This window comes from Pocillopora verrucosa, chromosome 5 (genome assembly GCF_036669915.1).
Source record: "Pocillopora verrucosa isolate sample1 chromosome 5, ASM3666991v2, whole genome shotgun sequence".
Taxonomy (NCBI): domain Eukaryota; kingdom Metazoa; phylum Cnidaria; class Anthozoa; order Scleractinia; family Pocilloporidae; genus Pocillopora; species Pocillopora verrucosa.
In genome coordinates, this window is record NC_089316.1 from 26,293,344 (window position 1) to 26,313,143 (window position 19,800).

The 19,800-nt window shown below is 36.8% G+C and overlaps 3 protein-coding genes and 1 pseudogene across 5 annotated transcripts in view; 2 read left to right on the top strand and 2 right to left on the bottom strand.

The window, feature by feature from the left end:
* LOC131785620 (leucine-rich repeat-containing protein 9) overlaps positions 1–317 on the bottom strand; it is a 28,584-nt gene extending 28,267 nt beyond the window's left edge. For 2 of the 3 annotated variants that reach the window (XM_066167080.1, XM_066167081.1), the window contains exon 1: positions 130–316. In XM_066167080.1, coding sequence (XP_066023177.1) covers positions 130–201 — 72 coding nt within the window. In that variant the 5' untranslated portion in view covers positions 202–316. Of the gene's footprint in view, positions 1–129 lie in introns of all 3 variants that reach the window. The other variant, XM_066167082.1, reaches the window with a different exon arrangement.
* A 34-nt stretch (positions 318–351) lies between these two features.
* LOC136280993 (enoyl-CoA hydratase EchA19-like) lies at positions 352–3,706 on the top strand. Its single transcript, XM_066167091.1, has 3 exons — positions 352–756; positions 1,787–1,931; positions 2,183–3,706. The coding sequence occupies exons 1-3, from the start codon at positions 412–414 to the stop codon at positions 2,569–2,571; spliced, it is 879 nt and encodes a 292-aa protein (XP_066023188.1). The 5' UTR covers positions 352–411; the 3' UTR covers positions 2,572–3,706.
* Positions 3,707–5,203: 1,497 nt separating this feature from the next.
* Positions 5,204–8,968, top strand: LOC136280992 (nucleotide-binding oligomerization domain-containing protein 1-like). Its single transcript, XM_066167085.1, has one exon. The coding sequence runs from the start codon at positions 5,274–5,276 to the stop codon at positions 8,229–8,231; it is 2,958 nt and encodes a 985-aa protein (XP_066023182.1). The 5' UTR covers positions 5,204–5,273; the 3' UTR covers positions 8,232–8,968.
* A 1,359-nt stretch (positions 8,969–10,327) lies between these two features.
* Positions 10,328–19,800, bottom strand: part of LOC131775252 (uncharacterized) — a 62,657-nt pseudogene continuing 53,184 nt past the window's right edge.

Here is a 19,800-nt window from a genome sequence, read left to right on the forward strand (position 1 = left end):
CCAAAACAAGTATTAAAATAGAACGCAACCCTAACGAGAATTAGCCATAAGACCTTGCCGCATCTGCGAGAAAAGTTCACAAATTTCCCAAACAGGAGTCTTCAGTGTTTAAACTTTGTCAAAACTCACCAATTCTCTCAATGATTCCTCATCTTCACCCGAAGAGGCTGAATCTGCTTTTTCTTCTCTGGAACCCCTCATTTTATTGACTTGTCATCATTCGTTTTCGCGAGGAAAAATATGTTGCAGGAGGATCTCTACGCATTTGAAGAAAATTGGCTCGATGCAAGTGATGACACACCGCCATGTTTTCTCGAAGACTCAAAATGGAACAATCTGATTGGTTTACAGTTGCTCTAGAAACTTTCCCGTCCCAGGTTTAACTCCGGATTCCTGGGTTTGATCAGGAAAATGACACTCACGCTTCTTCTTCGACAGCGCGTACTTAAAATTCCTTCTCTGATAGCTGCAGCCAGAAGGTTTAACAGCAGTCTTGTCGAGACTGAACAAGATGGAGAGATCTTCCTTGTATCGATTGCACGACCCGAGAAGCGCAACGCGGTTGATGCAGAGACCGCGAAAGAGCTCGCAGACGCGTTCAGACATTTCGAGATCGACCATGAAAGTTCAGTGGCTGTGTTGTATGGGAAAGGAGATACGTTTTGTGCAGGATATGATCTAGAATATCTATCTACCAGGGGTCCTGATGAGTTCCTGAGATGGCTCACCCCCCCTGGAGAAGGAGACGGTCCCATGGTGCGTTACAATGTTTACGTTTATGACAGACACTGAAAATACGAAATACAAAAATTATTTGAAATTATGCGAAAACTTGGCATCTTTTTTGCTATCTATAGAATTCTATTACACTCAATTTTTTTAAATGGGAGGCTTCTGTTTCGTTCTGTTTTTTTTTTCTAGTTTGTTTTGTATTGCATTCATTGATCGTTTGTCCACTGGTGCAGTAGTAGGGGTTATGATGGAAGCGCGGCGATGTGGAAGAAAAAGAACTCTTTCATATTGGAATATTTCGGATATTTTCCTGTTCTCCTTTTTTCATCCGGTGACTATTTCAAGGGAATAGCTTTGCTGAACAATTTAGCCATGAAATATTGCCGTTAAAAAACCCTTAAAATCATGTTATCCTGATTAACAATGCTAATTTGTGAGTAAAATTGGATGCCAATATAAACACAGAGAGAATTCCCAAAGAGAAAGGAGTACAATATGGATAGTATTATCAGCTCTTTGAACAACTGGACTGTGGTATTTTATCACAGGAGGGTCATTCATTCTCCTTTTCCCATTCTTGATTTCCCATTCTCCAATTCCCATTCCTTGTTTTCCATTCTGCATCTCCTTTCCTCAACTCCCCATTCTTTGTTTTAACTCAGAGGTCCACCTTGAGAGCAAGATCTGAAGAATTATTTAAAACACAATAGGAACTTTTTTGATTCCATTGAGTTGAAAATAATTGAAAACATACCACATAGTGTTGTGGTAAAAATCTGTGAAAACAGATCAAATAACTTGAAAAATGATTTTTTTTCCATGATTACTGATTGGTGAGATGCATGATCACCCAAGGTGACACGAGTAGCTTTTAATTAAAATCCCTGTCCTTTTTTGTCATGGCAAAGAAACAGGCCCTTAATATTGGGGATTTGGCACAAATATTTCTTCAAATACAAGGAAAGTATGAGGTGTTGAACAATGCAAGCTGGTGAGAGGTCTACAAGGGATCTCGCACACTGATAATATATAGATGTTTTTACTCTCTGTCCAGGGCCCAACTCGATTGAAACTCACTAAACCAGTGATTGGTGCCATTGAGGGACATGCAGTTGCAGGAGGAATGGAGTTGGCACTGATGTGCGATCTCAGAGTTGTTGCAGAAGATGCAGTCATGGGAATGTTCAACAGAAGATTTGGTAATAAAAGCATACTTTGAAAGAAAAAATCTTCTATAATTGTGGCAAAAGGGCTTAGTACAGTGGCAATGTGCGGCTGTTTAAGGCAGTAGTGATATTGCCATCTAGGGGGAAGTAGTGATACTGTAGTTACTTCATGCAACCACAATAATTAGCTCTGGTTGGGTGAGTGAAGAGGTTTGAGTACAGACTGTACCTTTTTGCTTTGACGAAACAGCATTATTAACATATGATATTATAATTGTACAAAGGTGTGCCTACAGTGGATGGAGGTACAGTGCGGTTACCATACATTGTTGGTCTTTCACGCGCGTTAGACCTGATCATGACAGGCCGTGCTGTACATGCAACAGAAGCTCTTAGCATTGGCCTTGCTAACAGAGTTGTTCCTAAAGGAAAAACAGTCAAAGAAGCTCTCAAACTTGCAAAAATGTTGGTTCGCTTTCCAAAAGGGGCACTGTGTGCAGACCGCAAATCTGTTTTCTATGCCACATTCAATGCAGATTCCTTTTACGATGCTCTGACATATGAATACTCCAAAGGAGTGAAACTGCAAATCATGAAGGATTCCATTGAGGGAGCAAAGCAGTTTTTACAGGGGAAAGGCTGTAAGGGTTCGTTTGATGACTACTTGGATTAAAATTGATTTTACACATTACTTTTACACATCAATTTATGAACAAATTGCTAAGTATTGAAAATGAATTAAAGCTAGCTAACTTCAAAACATCATCATATTTAACCCTTTAACTCCCAGAAGTGATTAACATAAAATTTCTCCCAACAATATCCATACATTCTTCAGCAAACAGGTAGTGAGAATATTCAAATTTGTCAGGTAGAAGCTGCTATCTTGATCTAGCACCAAGTTATCATAACTAATTCACAAGGAAATGTGTAGCAGCTAGAGAGGAGAATTAACAATCAGATCTTGGGAGTTTAAGGGTTAAATTAAATTTATTTTAACTGAGATGAAGACTTCTACGTCAAAAGAGATGTTTTACGGGTAAAATTTAAAAGACTGAACTGTAAGCATTTCCTTTGTTTGTGTTGTATTTATTAGGTTTTACAGTATGTTTATTTAACCCTTTAACTCCCAGACCAAATTTGTAATTCTCCTTACTGTCAACCATAAAATTATTTTAATATTAGTTCAGAGAATTTAGTATTGGATCAACTAATTATCCCCAAATTCATATTTTTCTTTATTCTCATCACTTATCTGGTTGATATTGTATTGATGTTGTAAGGAGAAATTCTGTCTTGGTCACTCATGGCAGTTAAAGTGTTAAAGTAGAAGCCTTTTGTTTATTTTCATGATTGCGAATCTCATCCCATGATTCATTGCAAACTGGCTGTTGTGTGTGTTGATGCATTAACCCTTTACACACTAACATCAGTACGCATATTCTCCATACTATTCTCATACATTTCCTGAGGTGCTGACAAGGAGAATTTGTTCAACAATCAAGAACTTGTTTGGATTGTGACCAGGGGTGATATTTTAAGGAGAAATTAGATGCTGCTCCCTCTTGGGGTCAGGATTAACTAAGGGGAAATGATTGCTTTCATTTGATGTGTTATTTTTAAAAGGCCATTTGCAATAGTACTCCAAAAAGTGCTTCTTTTATTGTTTGATTTTTGAAATTCTTGATTCAGTGTATACAGACCTCGTACATTGAGGGACGAAAAAAAACCCACATCATTCTCTATTTATTTTACAGTTCTTAAAGTAGGCAGAGGCCATAAAATGATTAAAAGAACTCTTCGAATTACCAATTTCACCAATACCCTCTGTGTCTGAAAAGACAAATCACTATAACAATACAATTTTTCATAACAACAAACTTGCCGACGTGTGAAAAATTCGTCAATTTTCCATTTTCTTTTATTCTTGGGGCGCGATTGAGAAGCTATTCGAAAACAGTAAAACAATAAAAACACTCAGCCTGCGGCCTCGTGGTTTCAACAGTTTTCTCGTGTTTGGAACCCTGATGAAAACCGATGCATGAGTTTTTGAAAAAGTAGGTCATCACACCAGGAGCTCCTGAACACACCCCAAAGGTGGTCTGCCCGTGTACCTAAAGGCCTATTTCCAACCTTGATGGAAAGCAGCCGTTTGTTTTTGTTTTGAATCACTTTTGTGGCCTTGTCCAACTTAAGTGGACATGTTCACTTTGTCTTCTGACTTTCCTTTGGACCCACATGGAAGTTTTTGTTTTGGCTAACGCAGTCGGAGGTTAATTCAGTTGATCGGAAGCATTATGATTAAGAGCTTTGTTGTTCATTCAGAAAGTCTCGTGAAATTCTTTGGTTTGGTTTTCTAACAACATTGTCTAGCCATCAAAACCGCAAAAGATTGAAGCGAACTGCCCTCCATCCGTTTACGTATTACTTGTCACACTCAGTAAGAATCGAACAGTGTTTGTCTGAGTCACGAGGGAGAAATTAAAAATTTCTTGACGTCATTAGCACCCTTCGCTATTGTCACGATATTTGTCTTAAAGCTCTCTGATCTTCCCGCCAAGCATCAATCTGGTGCCAAATCTATCAGTTAATTACAGTGCCCTCCTAACCCCTTGCACAACTGATCACGTCCAGCCAAAGGGATTTGGCACCGCGTGCTCTTCACATGCCACGGAATTTTTGGCAACGCGAAGTGAAGAGCTACAACGAAATAAAACGGCAAAAATAATTTTTTATAGTTTTGGTTTCTGTTGTTACCAATCTAGGCAGGTCATAGCCAGTATGGACTAGTTTTGCGGACTCGTTTTAAAGCGGATATTTGACGATTTAAAGTTTAGCTTGAGGCGGAAATTCTTGCCTCATCATTACGTTATCTAATCTTAGAGAGTCAACAGACTAATTGTTTCTTTCATCACGTCTCCCACTGGCGTTAAAGAAAGAAGTCACTGACCTGCATCACACCCAGGTGTTTAAGCTTCTAAGCAAGAAATACAAATCTCTTTCGAAGTAAATACCACAAAAAAAATAGCGATACTTGGTAGCTTAGAATTTCGCAGTCTTTAAGCTGCAAAATAACCGCGCTGAAAATTAATTGAAGTCCACAGTGTAAGAGAGTGAAAAAGAGCACATGGGGGCGAATGGATGATTGGAGGTCAAGCGCATCTTCTGAAATAACACATATCTGTCTCCGTCTTAATTTAGTGGTCTGATTTTTGTTTCTTATGTAAACAAGTAAACCTTGCATTGACAATTGAAAGTTTTCAAAGAGCCAATGAAACGAAAGTTCTGTATCTCATTAAATATAATATGATCAAAATAGCAATTCATTAATTCGGAGAAATCAGTCTTCAAACGAAAGTTACAGAAAAACTAGAAATGCCTGTGGATAAACTATTAGATCATTTGGCGCCAAAAACTTTCGGCAAAATTCAATATGTAGCAGTGGTTTTCTGGATCCTGATTGGTGTCATCTTCCTTGCTATATTCGCCGACATGGAAAACAGCGAACCCAGGTTTGATTTCCGCTGTGGCGCAGCGAAAAGTCAAAACATCGACCTCGTGCAGGGAGAATGTTACGGGAAATACCAGGAGCAATACAACAAATTCGCTTTGCCTGTCTATGGCTTCGTAATCATGAATTTCGTCCTTATTATATTTGTATGTGTTATCTACTCCCGAATGGTAAGACCTACAGTCAATCGACTGTCGCGAAGCATTCGCAACGGTGATCCAGAGAGACAGTCGCAAGATCAAGAGAGCGCATTACCAACGGGAAAGAAGCTTTTTATCGCTTACTGCTGTCAACTATCCACAAGGCTTGTTTTAGGAGTTGTTTTCATCATCCTACAAACTCAGTTGTTTTATCCTTTGAAGTTTTCCTCAAAGTTTCACTGTTATTTAACCACCGATGGAACCACTCAGCCGGGGAATTCATCTGACAACGCCCAACACTCTACTTCACACGACTGTTATAATCGACGAGCGGTAAAGAAAAGCTCCTGGATGGACGCTGTCCTTGTGGTGAATTTAATTTTTGTCGTTGGCATTCTGATTGAAATTGGCTACATTTTTTTTAGGGCATGCAAAGAAAGGGAATTTATGCAAAACTCAAGGTTTCAAACGTCTCATCTGAATCCTCCCGAAGAATCTCAACAGCAAGAAGCATTACCGCTTCAGGAATTCATCCAGAATACAAAGAAAATGATTATGGATGACACTTATCGACCCCCACAACTTCAGTCGCTTTTTCCAAGTCCTCTTGGCAAAGGACACCCACCCAAACATTTGACTCTGGATCAAATTTACACAAACCTTGTTGTTGTACCTAACATGGCTGATTATGACTTTACTGAAGACAGACGGAAGAATTTGCAAATCTACGCCAGGTCGGGTGTGAAAAACGAAACACCGAGAGGGCCAGAGGACATTCTTAATCACGAAAACAAGAACATTTTGATCGTCGGTCGTCCCGGAATCGGAAAGACTCTTTGTTGTACAAAAATTCTCAGAGACTGGGCATCTAACAAAGTATTCCATAAAACACTCAAAAACAAAATCCACTTTAAAGTTGCTTTCTTCGTCAAATTTAGAACATTCAACGCTGCAACCGACCTTAGCCTTCGAGAGCTACTGACCCGCTCCACATACTCACCCAGGAACGAGCTGGATGAGAAAGTCTGGAATTACATCCTAAAAAACCCGCAGCAAGTTCTCCTTATTTTCGATGGAATTGATGAATTCAAAGATAACTCAAAGATCGGCACAGAAAATAATAAACCTCAATTCAAAAACAGCGTAGACGAGAAGATGCCCCTCTCGGCGCTTTATGCCAAACTAACGACTGGAAAACTTCTTAATGGAGCAGCCGTTCTAACTACTACAAGACCTACAGCTCTTTCATGCATCAAAAGTATTCCTTTTGACAAAATGTTCGAAATCCTTGGCTTCTCATCCGAACAAGTCGAAGAATACGTAACCAGATTTGCTGAAGAAGACAAGGAAGCAGGCGACACAGTAAAGCGTCACATCACCAGCAACATCAATATCTTATCTCTTTGTTACATTCCTGCGAGCTGCTTCATCATTTGCTCAAGTCTCTTTAAAATGGTGAAGTTCCATGCTCCTAGAGGTCTTAACCTACCAACAAGTTTAACAGGCATATACAAGAGAGCCGTGAAAATTTTCTACTTGAGACACAACGAAGAATTTCGCAATGAACATTTCACTGACGAAGACTTTGAATCAGATGAATTGCCCCGCGAAGAAGAAAAAAAATTGGAGAAACTAGAAAAATTGGCATTTGAAGGAATTAAAGAAGGAAGGCTGATCTTTGGAGCAAACGAAGTACGCGGAATGGAGGACAGCGCTCTATTTCACCGCTTACCCGACCGTGAAGTTGACTCGTTTAGTAGCGAAGGACAGTTCTGTTTTATTCATCTCACAATGCAGGAGTTTTTCGCTGCGAAGCACCTAACTAACATGAGTGAAACAGAATTAAAAACCTTTGTTCAAATGAACATTAAGGAAGGCAAATGGCAGCTGGTTTTTCAGTTTGTAGCAGGATTAATGGAGAATAAAAAAACCCTACCAAGCGAAATTATCACAGACCTTCTTCCTGTGAAAACTGAAGAAAAAGAAGACGAACGCTACAACGTACAGTGGACAGAGAATGAAGAGAAAACGAAAGTGACCTGCTGGCCGACTATAGACGAACGATATTTAGCAGTGACATTAATGAAATGTTTAAACGAAAATAGTAGAATGAAGTCAGAAGCACAGAGAAAACTTCAACAAATTAACTTTAATTGTGTAAATTTTATTAATTGTGACCTCACAGCTGTTGATTGCTCTTCGTTAGTAAAGGTAATTAATGTTCAACAAATTTCACATTTACATTTGAGTGGCAATAACATTGGTCCATTAGGTTGTTTGGAGATTTGTAAGTTGTTAAAATGTAAGGAATCTCAACTGAGCTGGTTACACCTCACATATAATCAATTGACAGATGAAGCAGCAAAGTATTTAGATGAAGCCATCAACAACAACAACTGTCAGCTACGCATGTTAGACCTCTCATTCAATAAAATCTCAGACATTGGAGCACAGCACTTGGCTGAAGCCATCAACAACAACAACTGTCAGCTTCGCACGTTAGACCTCTTCGACAATAAAATCTCAGACATTGGAGCACAGCACTTGGCTGAAGCCATCAACAACAACAACTGTCAGCTACGCATGTTAAACCTCTTCTTAAATAACATCACAGAAGCAGGTAAGCAAAAGGCACGTAATTTACTACGCAATAGTCAGTCTGAGTGTGAGCTAATAATTTAGGCCTCAGCAATTCCAATTGAAAACTAAAAAGAAATTATTAGAACCACTTACTATTCAAAATAACTGTGAGGTAACCAGCTCAGTGATAATTACAGCCCAACAACTCAAATCGTGAATGAAAGCAAACTTACTCTGTGAAGCGCTCAGAGCAGCGAGATTATTTGAACCGGATCGAAATGAAGAAAAATGAACCAATGAACATGTTTATTGAGAACAAAGGATGTCAAATTTTTTTTTTTTTATACAGGAACCAATAACATCGAAGTAAAAAACACAAAGCTTCCTGCAGAGAAAACAATCAAGCCTCGGACCTCTCAGGAAACTTTTTCATTTTATGATTGGTTAGTTTCGATCCTAAATTCTCTTCATGCTTCTGTATGTTTTGATCGCTTGGAGTTTTGTGTGAGATTTTAAGCGGATTAGATTAATGAATACACCACAGTTTACCTGGTAGTAAACCAGGTTTTCTTTTTTTTAATTTCTCGTGTTTTCTATAATTTTTTTTTTGATTAAAGCGAACCGGTTCAAGTAGTTTCGCTTTTCTGGCAAAATATCAAAAAAAGATATGAAACCACATTATAAATCAGATCACATTGCTTTCAGACAGACCCTAAGCAAGGCCTTTTTGTAGGTTTAAACAATTTGACTCAGGGAGGTTTCTGCATTTGTTGTAAATATTAATGTAATTTATGTACATATTTATTTTTTTCATAATAAATTTTGTAAACCAAATTCAACTTTGTGTTGAAATACATTTGGCCTCAATTGTAAGACACATATCCTTGTAAAGAAGTTATGAGAATTTGGTGTTAGATCAAGATAACAAATTCTACCTGATAAGTTTGAGTATTCTCATTTCCTGTTTTCTGGATAATGCCTGGATGTCATAAGGAGAAGTTGTAGGGTTTAAAATTTCTGGGGGGGAGGGGTTGATTGGCTGGCCCTATGAGATTTTGTATTACCCGTTGCCTTACCAACAAATGCACAATTGTTTGTATGATCATTGCTTCTTTAATTCTACATAATAACCAATAAAAATATTTCAGAGTAAAATGCAGTACAACAACTGTGAACGTTAAACACCACACATATGGCAACTCCCTATAAAAGTGGCCCCACTATTGATTAAGAATTCTACACAGAGTGAAAAAGAGAAGTTTTAGTTGAGGAGTAAACACATAACTCCATAGACAGTTGTTTTAAAGTACTTGGTAAGTTAAAAATTCTTCTATAATAGGGGAACAAATTATCCGAGTTTAAATTGGCACTCCCAGTGAGACAAGTCCCTACAACAGTTCCCGTTGATGCTTTAAAACCAGAAGAGTGACCAGCATCTAATTTCTCCTTAGAGTAATACTGGTGAATCATCCATCAAGATCATGAGAATTAAGAAAATGATCACCATCCAAAGAAGCTTCAATAGTTAAACAAATTCTCTATTGTAAGGAGAATTTCTGTCTTGGTCTTTAAAGGTTAAACTGTAAGAGTGACTAGCATCTAATTTCTCCTTGCAAAAATACTGCTCAATCATCTGTTAAGATGAAGAGAATAAAGAAAATGATCACCAACCAAAGAAGCTTCGATTGTTAAACAAATTCTCCTTGTTAGCACCTTAAGAAATGTATAGAGAACAGTATGGAGAATACGCATACTGATGTTAGGGTGTAAAGGGTGTTTAATTCTACCCATAGCAATGTTCCTCCTATTGAACTTGGCTAGTGATTTGGACCTCCGACTTCTCACAAGGATCCAATTTGTTTGAAGACCCAGGAACCTTGTGTTTGTCCTATCGTCCGATCAAATCAACTGTTCACCATATCTCTCTGAAGATCTCAAATATCAATTCTCCCTACTATCTGTCCTACATCTGAGCTGATTTTAGCTCTGAGAATTTGGTTTTAAATCAAGCAATACCCCAGAGTTGATATTTGTCTTTCTTCTAGTCCCCTTTCTGCTTAAAAATTGGTCACTTCTAGGTGTGAAAATGTAAACCCATTTACTCATGAGATCTAACAAGTCATTCTCCTCACTGTCTGTGGTAGAATTCTTATGATGTTAGTTCAGAGAATTTGGAATAGGATCACCTAATAATCCCCTAATTGATATTTTCCTTTATTCTCATCACAAGTCTGCTTGATATTCTATTGATATTGTTAGGAGAAATTCTGTCTTAGTCACTCGTGGGAGTTAAGGGTTAAAAAGGAAATGCAACAGGGACTTCATTCTCAAATGTGCCACCATTACCACACAAACTCCTCTGACTATACAATAAAATTACTACTAGTAAATTGTTTTAGATGTCTGTGTTAGCATTTGTGACTCAAAGCTACTTTTTCATCCTGGACAGCAGCAAATCTTTTCAGACGCTTGCTAGACTTCTTGGTGCTCAATTTAATTCTTTTCCTTTGAGTAGTTGCAGCATCTGGGGCTACCTTGTGAAGAGAATCTTTCTTCACACATGGTTTGAAAGGCAAGGTATTGGTGCCGACAGAGATAAAACTAGCCCTGTCTTCCTCAACTGCCTCTGTGGTTGTTGTATCAAAGAGTTTGTTTTTATCCACAGGTTTGCCTTTGTTCCCTTTGACATGACTTGTACTACCACAAGTACTGGAACTATCAAATGTCTTACTTTGTAAGTCTTTGTGCACATATGAACCCATTGACACTGCTGATGGTGATGGAGACTGATAAATGTGGCGCACTACAGAATTACAGCAATCAAGGTCACATTTCAGCCCACATTTGTCATTTCCAAAAGGACACAACTTTCTCACTACTTTAGTGATGCAACAGGAATCTTCATCACTATCCTCCTTGTTCTCTGCAACTGAAAAATTCACAACTGATGTGGACTCTCTTCCTTCAGTCCTCACAGAAATGATGCAAGATTCTGCTTCCACAAAATCCATAACTGCTTTTGATGTTGTTGAGGACAAATCCTGTTTTACTTCTCGGAAACATGCTCTTCTCGGCACCTTACCACATTGTGCAGATCTTGTGTTAGGGAGAACTGGTGCTGATCTGTCCACATTAGCTTCACTGTCAAAATGTTCCTTATCTGTTTTCACTGCCTTAACAAACTCAACACTTGCATCTGATGAACAATCAGATTCTATAGATTCTTTACCAATTAGTTCAAATTCATTTTGAAGATTTTCCCTCGCTGACCCTGTGATAAGACCAGAGAGAGTAAGAAGAACACTAGATGTCATCGATGATGAACTGTCACCAAGGTGAAGGCCACTAAAGTCAGGAGTTTCTTGAAGTTCTATTGTACGTTCTCCTTTTTGTTCAATTGTTTCATCTTCATCATCTGATCTTTGAAGGGAAATTCTGAGACGTTTCCTCATAGGAGATGATCCCATGTTAGGCTTCTTCACAACAGTATCTTCAGGTAAAGGTGTCTCTCTTCTGCAGTTTAACTCATTTCTGATCTCAGCAAGAGGAGGTTCATCATCTGACACTGAACACACATTGACTTCACAGTCTTCTGTTGGTGATTCCCATGCATCATCATCATCGTCATGGCTTAAATAGTTCATGGAATGATCCCCTATTTGTCTTTGCCGTGTACTCAATTGAGGCTCACTATGTCCACATACATGACAATGCCATTCTCCGGGGGATTTCTTCCAGCGTTGACACTTCAGATGGGTGCCAGTTTGGCCACAGGTGTCACACAAACGCAGGCGCCATTTTCTGAAATTAGAGCAGCAATACTGTAGATGTATTGAGCCCTCCAAGCAAAAAACATTTCCATGGCAACCACAAGTTTAAAACAATTTTGGCAACTAAATTTACAGTGAAAGTTGCCCAATTGGTGACCTGTGTTTTGTGGAAAAGAAGCAGGCTCTAACATTGCATGTTACTGATCTTAAGTTGAAGTAAACTGATGAACCTTTAACATCAAACAACCACATTGCTTACTTCAAAGGTTTGTAGTGTGCTCAGCCATTTTTCAACCATACAATATTACACAAAGTGTTCCCATAGTTCCATCACTTTTTTTTTTCCTCTGTTGACTAAATTTCATCTCTGAAGGTTGTTTTCTGTTTTTTTTTTAAGGTGCCAAATGGTATGTTTGAAATACCTTGAGCTTGGAATACTGATATAATGTAAAATACAAAAGGTTTCCCAAAATTCCACTGCTTTAGCTTTACATGGATCAATGTTGGTATCTGAGCAACTGGCCACCTACCCCTCCCCTACCCCAATAACAGTCAACTGATAACTATTTAGGGTTATAGATAGGTTATGGGAGGTAGGTGTCCAGTTGCTTAGGTACTGTCATTGATTGCTAATAGACTAATCCAATGGCTCTTGACTGCACTATTTTCAATGAAAGTTTTAAATCAAAGTAGAATTTTCAATGTATAATACACCACTAAAAACAAGAGAATTTTAGTGTTTTATACCCAGATGTTTCCTTATACTCTCTGCCATTGGGACAGACACAGTTCTTTGCATCACAGCGACTGTACTGAAAAAGAAGGTCAACAAAGGCATCTTCTGTTTCCCAACTAGCATCCCTGCAAAGAATTTTACAAAAATATCCTTTGTCAGTTTTCTAACACTAATAGCAGATTTTCAGGGACTAATACCCACAATCTATGAATTTGGTAGACTATAACCAAAGATTCCTGTAGCACACAATCACCATTTTTTCCCCTACATCATCAAAAAGGAGGGCTTACTCATTTTCTATGCATTTGGAATCTTTTACATAAAATAATCCATTCTGTCCTTTAATATATTATGTGAACATTCACTTCTCTGACATGAAATTAATCTGAGATCATTTCAACCCTTCCACTACCAAGATCTCAGTAGTAATTCTCTTTAGTGTATGTCATACAATTCTGTTGATGTTGTCTTGAAGAATTTGGTATTAGATCAACTAATGCTCCTTAAATTAATATTTTTCTTTATTCTCATCTCTTGTCTGCTTGATATTGTATTGATGTTATAAAGCAATATTCTGTCTCAGTCACCCATGAGAGTTAACCCTTTAACTCCCATGAGTGACCAGGACAGAATTTCTCCTCACACCATCCATACAATATCAAGCAAACAAGTGATGAGAATAAAGAGAAATGTCAATTAGGAGATTATTAGTTGATCCAAACACAAATTCTCAGCACTAAAATCATAGGAATTGTTTGACAGTCTTTTTGGAGAATTACTAATGAGATCTTGGGAGGGAAAGGGTTGCTAAACAGGTTAACTAAAACTTACTGATCAGGTATGAAAATTCCCATTCACTTCATTTCTTCTTGAAATTCTTCCAAATTATTGCAAACTGGGCAACGGGAGTAATACAACCCACTTGACTTTGCATGTTTCTACAGGAAAAATATTGAAAAGCTATAATAATTATGATCATAAAATGAACCAAACGTTTTCCCAGTCCCAGTCTTTCCCAGTCTTAGCATATTATTACTCCATTTGAATTTAAAGGTTTTAAGTTGCAGATGTATCCCAGGGTGGTAAAATGGTTAAATACTTATATGATTGTGTTTTTTCCTTGGTGACAATCTGAACTTTCATCGCATCTAGCTTCTGTAGCAAGTTACAGTTATTCATATACAGATAGATTTTTTTCTAATGAGTAATTCTGCCAGGATCATTTGAAAATCAGAGTTATTGTTTGGTGGCCTTGTCGATCAACGATATGCAAAATAAAAAACAACAACAAATTGACAAAAATGTGGAGTTTGGCAATAAGTTGTGAAAATTATAAATTGGAAAAAAAATTGGAAAAAAAAGGATTTTTCTGTACCTGAAGACATTTGTTGTGAAACCATGTCCTTCTACAGCAAGGTGTAACAAGGGGAATATCATAAACAGGTGACTTATTCTTCTGTTCTATTTCACACAAACAGATTGGACAGGTTTGGTTTCTTTTTAATGCCACATCCTGGGTTGGGCGATGATGCCGACAAAAAGAACTGTGGTGTAACACAAAGGGACAAAATATGGTAAATATTATTATTGATGCTACATTTCGTAATCAACATTCACAACAATCATCAAAATTATCTTTTCAGTTCTGGCTCCTTAGTCCACTGTTATCAAACAAATCGTGTTAGATCTTGTGGCAGTAAGGGCCAGTCACACTCATTTAATTTGTTATTTACTGAATGGAACAAGATTCCATTAATAATCAGGACCAGTGAAACTATTTGCCATCTCAAAAATGCTATCTTAAGAATTCTAGTGTAATTTAAGTCAGGAAACTGAGACTTTGCAGTTTTTTGGTAGCTCTGTTTTATTAACCTTTTAACTCCCAGAAGTGATCAACATGAAACTTCTCCCAATAATATCCTTACATTATCCAGCAAACAGGTAATGAGAATATCCAAACTTATCAGGTAGAATTTGTTATCTTGATCTAACACCATGTTCTCTTTACTAATTTACAAGGAAATGTGTAGCAGCTTGAGAGGAGAATTAATAATTTGATCTTGGGAGTTAAAAGGATTAACCTTGGTGTAGTTATTCTTAAAAGTCTTAAGTTGTTTTTCACTTTTTTTTTTTTCGAGTCCTAGATTTTTCAGACAGGACTAGCCTAAAAATCTCCTAAGGATGAGGTGACCTTTCAAGACAGTCATTATTAATATCATGAACATATCCATTAAATGCCACTGACAGTGTTCATCAAATTTTGGCCTTTCTGATGCAGAGTCTCTTTCAAAAAGTTAAGCTATTTTACTGAAATCACAAGCAACAATTACATGTTTAACCCTTCCATTCTCAAGATCTGACTGTTAATTCTCTCCACTCTCCTCTATTTCCATGTGAATAAGTTACAAGAATTTTGTGTTAGATCAAGAGAACAACTTCAACCTGATACATTTGAGTATTCTCATTACCTGTTTGGTGGATAGTAAAAGGATATTGTAGAGAGAAGTTACTTGTTAATCACCTCTAGGAGTTTAAGGGTTAAAAACCTTTTACTAACCCAATTAAAATTCTGTATTGTAAGTCATGGACTGGGTATTTTCCGCTTGGATTTATGGCCCAAGTGCAAAGCAAAAGAAGGTTATTACCACTGAAAATCAACTCACTTGAAGGTATCAAAAAACTGAAACAGAGCTCCGTTCTCTTTTCCACATTTATAGTGGAAAGTTTCACGGCATCCTCCCTCACAACAGCCAATAGAGGCACCCAGCTTCCTGCAGAAACTGCATCTCTGCAAAGAAATGAGCCAAACTAAACAATACCATAAAGACAATAATTGTCTTTATGGTCTTTAATTATTAATATAGTTATTGGAAAATATAAGATAATTCATCACGAGCAGCTCAGCAGGCTCTTCTGGTCAGTGGTCAATCTCACAGGTACAGGCTCAAATCAAATACTTCAGCTGCACCAGTGACAGATGGAAATAAGTTCAGTGAGCAGCTAAAAAACATTGCACATCCCTTTCACTTAAACATTCAAAAATTCATAAATTCACTCCTTACAATTCTTATCATTTGAGTTTGAAAAAATTGGTTTTGAATCAACCAATAATCCCCTAATTGATGTTTTTTGTTATTCTCATCACTTCTCTTCTTGATATTTTGTAGATATTGTAAGGAGAAATTCTATCTTGATCACTCTAGGGAGTTAAAGGGTCAAACAACTGCATTATGAGAGAAACTAAAAAAATTAATCATTAGATGTGTGTTATTCTGTATCTTTAATTGAAAATCAAGGCTATCAACAAAACAGTTCAGTGGCTTAGGATGGAGACTTGAGTGTCTGTATCTTACAAATAAGTGACCAGGACTGTTTTTAGCATTTTGGATTTTGGAGAACTACTAATTAGATCTTGGGAGTGAAAGGGTTAAGACAAATCAGAAGAAAATGAAACTGCCCTACCTCTTTTGATTTTAATTCTGTTCAGTTTATAACTCTGCTTACAATTGTGATTTTCAATTTTTACTACATCATATCATTTTCTTCCAATTTCACTTGTCTCTGACTCCTATGATTCAGGGAAAACTACATCATGGGAGTTACAAACAGAAGTGAAAATGACATTCAATTGAAATTCCAGTTTTCCATCCTGCTGAAAACAGTCTTCTACTCCCCACTCCAACAATCCAGTTTTCACTACATTTTGGGCAACAAAGTTGTACCGTAAGCAACATCTATATTTTTTTCTGATTCTATTGGTTTGATTTTCTCTAGATCGTATGCTTGTGTGGTTCTGATAACCAATCCAACCCCAACTCTGTCATAAGTGAGATCCAGGCTTAAAGGCACATTAAAAATTTCATCTAAGCCACTAACCAGTCTCTTTGCCCTTGATATTTCCTTCTTTATGTCCTTGATTAAAAATCCATCAAATTCTTCATCATCTTTTCCTCTCTGAGCCAGTCCTGAGGAAAGAAACTGCACAGGAAACAATTCATTGAGCAATAGACAGGGCTTTCTATCGGTTTACCAGTGTGATAGCACATGCCTAGAAAAGTTTGTTCATTACTGGCTGGAGGTGAGTGATTTACAAACTATTCCCATGTTCCCAACATCTTAAGTGTTACTGAGGCACAACTGCCTTTTAAACCATTACACACTGACATTAATCAGTATGCATATTCTCCATACTGTTCTCTATACATTTCCTTAGGTGCTGACAAGGAGAATTTGTTTAATGATCAAGAGCTTCTTTAGTTGGTGATCATTTCTTTTATTCTCATGACCTTGATGAGTGATTCAGGGATGATAATGTAAGGAGAACTTAGATTCTAGTCACCCTTAGAGGTTAAGGAGATTAAAAGGGACAGAGGGCTGAACTACATGCAAAAAAATTTTAAATTTGTAAAGGAATCATTCCTTACCATACAATACTGGTGAACTGAAAAACCAGTATCTATATCCTTTAAGAATTTTCCAAAAATTTCTTCATCAGGTCCTTGGAAACACAGCCTACACATGTCACTGTTGACTGGAAATAATAAATAACGTTTAAAAAATGATAAGAATAAAGAAAACCAACTTTCCCTTATCAAGTTAACAATTAAATTTATCATTAGGCCGTAGATGAAAGAAACCCTGCAATTATCTAAAATTATTGCTCAGAAATACTTTAGATGCTCTTGCTCTAAGAAAATCATAGCATCTCAACTGCTGACTACAAAGAGAGATTGTTCACCCTTCACACCATTACATCAGTAAGTATATTCTCCATACAACTCTCTATACATTTCCTAAGGTGCTGACAAGGAGAATTTGTTTAACAATCAAAGCTTCTTAGGTTGGTGATCATTTCCTTTATTCTCATGATCTTATTGGATGATTGAGCAGTATTACTGCAAGGAGAAATTAGATGCTGGTCACTCTTAGGATTTAACCTTTGAAGACCAAGACAGAATTTCTCCTTACAATATCAATACAATATAAAACAGACAAGTGATGAGAATAAGGAAAAATATAAATTTGCAAATTAGTAGTTGATCCAAAACCAAATTCTCCAAACTCACATCATAAGAATTGTACTGCAGACAGTAAGGAGAATTATTAATGAGATCTTGAGAGTGAAAAGTTCAAAGTGTTAAAACATTTTTCCTCATGACTTTATAACAATATCAAATGGTCAAGTAATGATAACTGACGACAACAGAAAGATTTCTGTATAGCCCCCTTAACCCTTCAATCAAATTTTGATTGACTTGTGTAATGTTTGTGCATGATATTTGTCCCAACAGAATTAGATAATTTGCAATATGTTGAGCACCTTTGAACTCAAAGTACTATTCCTATTTTTATTTGAGAGGTTCTGGTTAAGTGATTGTTCAATGCATGCAAGTTGAGAACAATAAAAACAGGAAGCTGGGACTCAATCAAAGATGACCATGACCACTTAATAGAGGTGAAAATTACAGTAATAAAGGAGAGAAAAACTGAAAAGTGACTGCTTTATTACAGGGTAACTGTTTAATATGGTGCAGCTTAATACAGGTTCAATTGTATAATGATCAGCCATTTCATGATGAAATAGATGTGCTTAACTATGTTTTCTTTTGTAGCACTAATTGCTCCAATAAAGAGGAACATTTTACAAAGCATTAGAGGAAAATGCATCTTCATTAACTCCCATGAGTGACCAAGACAGAATTTCTCCTTACAACATCAATACAATATCAACCACATAAGTGATGAGAATAAAGAAAAATATCAATTTGAGAACAATTATTTGATCCAATACTAAATTATCTGAACTAACATTATAAGAACTGTATGGTTGAGATTAAGGAGAATTACCAATTTGATCTGGGAGTTAAAGGGTTAATAACCAGTACTTCTGGATGGCTTTAAAGACTTGAGGTTGTTTTTGCAGGAGTAATGGGCAATTCTGTTGAGCTGTTTTTTTAGAACAGTGTTAAGCCTCCTCAAGGGATTTTCCTTATCAAAAAAAAAAAAGTTATTGGTGAAGTTTACACCAAAGGCAGTGGAGACAGCATTGATTACAGTATTACAATTGTCTCTTTGTTTTTAAACCCCTTGAAAATACAGTTCGTCTATTTTAATTGTATTAAATTCCACTTTTTGATTTTGCTTTCATGCTTGACACTTGGTTGGTGAACATTATTCTAAAGATAGAACAGACACATTCAAGTTTGGAAATTTTTTTCTTTTTGGAATATTGAAATGTTATTTTATTCTTCCAGCCCCCATCCTGTCATTTCCTTTTACAATGAACCTCCCTACCTACTAAAAATTTACAGTACCATTAATAAATAAATGGCATGAATTGAAGAATTCCTTGTAAATTACTGGGTAAATAAAAAAAACAACAGCAAAAATTGCTGTAGTATGCAAAATGTGTTGAGTTGATTCAAAGCTCTCAAGTCTCATGCATTGAGTGAGAGACTCATGGAAACAAATTCAATCTTACACTCTCATGCTGAAGCCAGTATTTCTCACCCCTTTAAGGTTTCGTATTAATTTGGTTGAATTTGCGATAGCAAACTGCCACCACAAATTCTTGTAGGTACTTTCATTAAGTACCTACAAAATTAATTATCCTTCCAAATATAATTTACTCCTTCAGTTGTTTCTTATGCACTCATGTCACACACTTTTTAACCACAGAATTTTCTCTCAGATTAAAGGAATGCACATCTCAGCTATTTCATTTTTTTCACAATTTTCTGTGGGAACATGCCCCCATACCCTCTTCCCCCTCCCACCCTTGATAGATGATGCCCATGAGATCTTACTCTTTGCCAGCAAATGGACTTGAAAGCTCTGGTTGACTAATTGTAATCAATTTCTACACCTTATGTCTCTTTAACCCTTTAATTCCCATGAGTGACCAAGACAGAATTTCTCCTTACAATATCAATACAACATCAACCAGGTAAGTGATGACAATTAAGAAAAATATCAATTTGGGGATAATTAGTTGATTCAATACTAAATTATCTGAGTTAACATGATAAGAATTGTATAGCTGACAGAAAGGAGAATTACAAATTTGATCTGAGAGTCAGTTTAAGGGTTAAATAGCATCTCATCAAAAAGAAAAGCACCTTATTGTCATTCAACAGCAAAAAGACAAACTGTAGTGCAACACAAT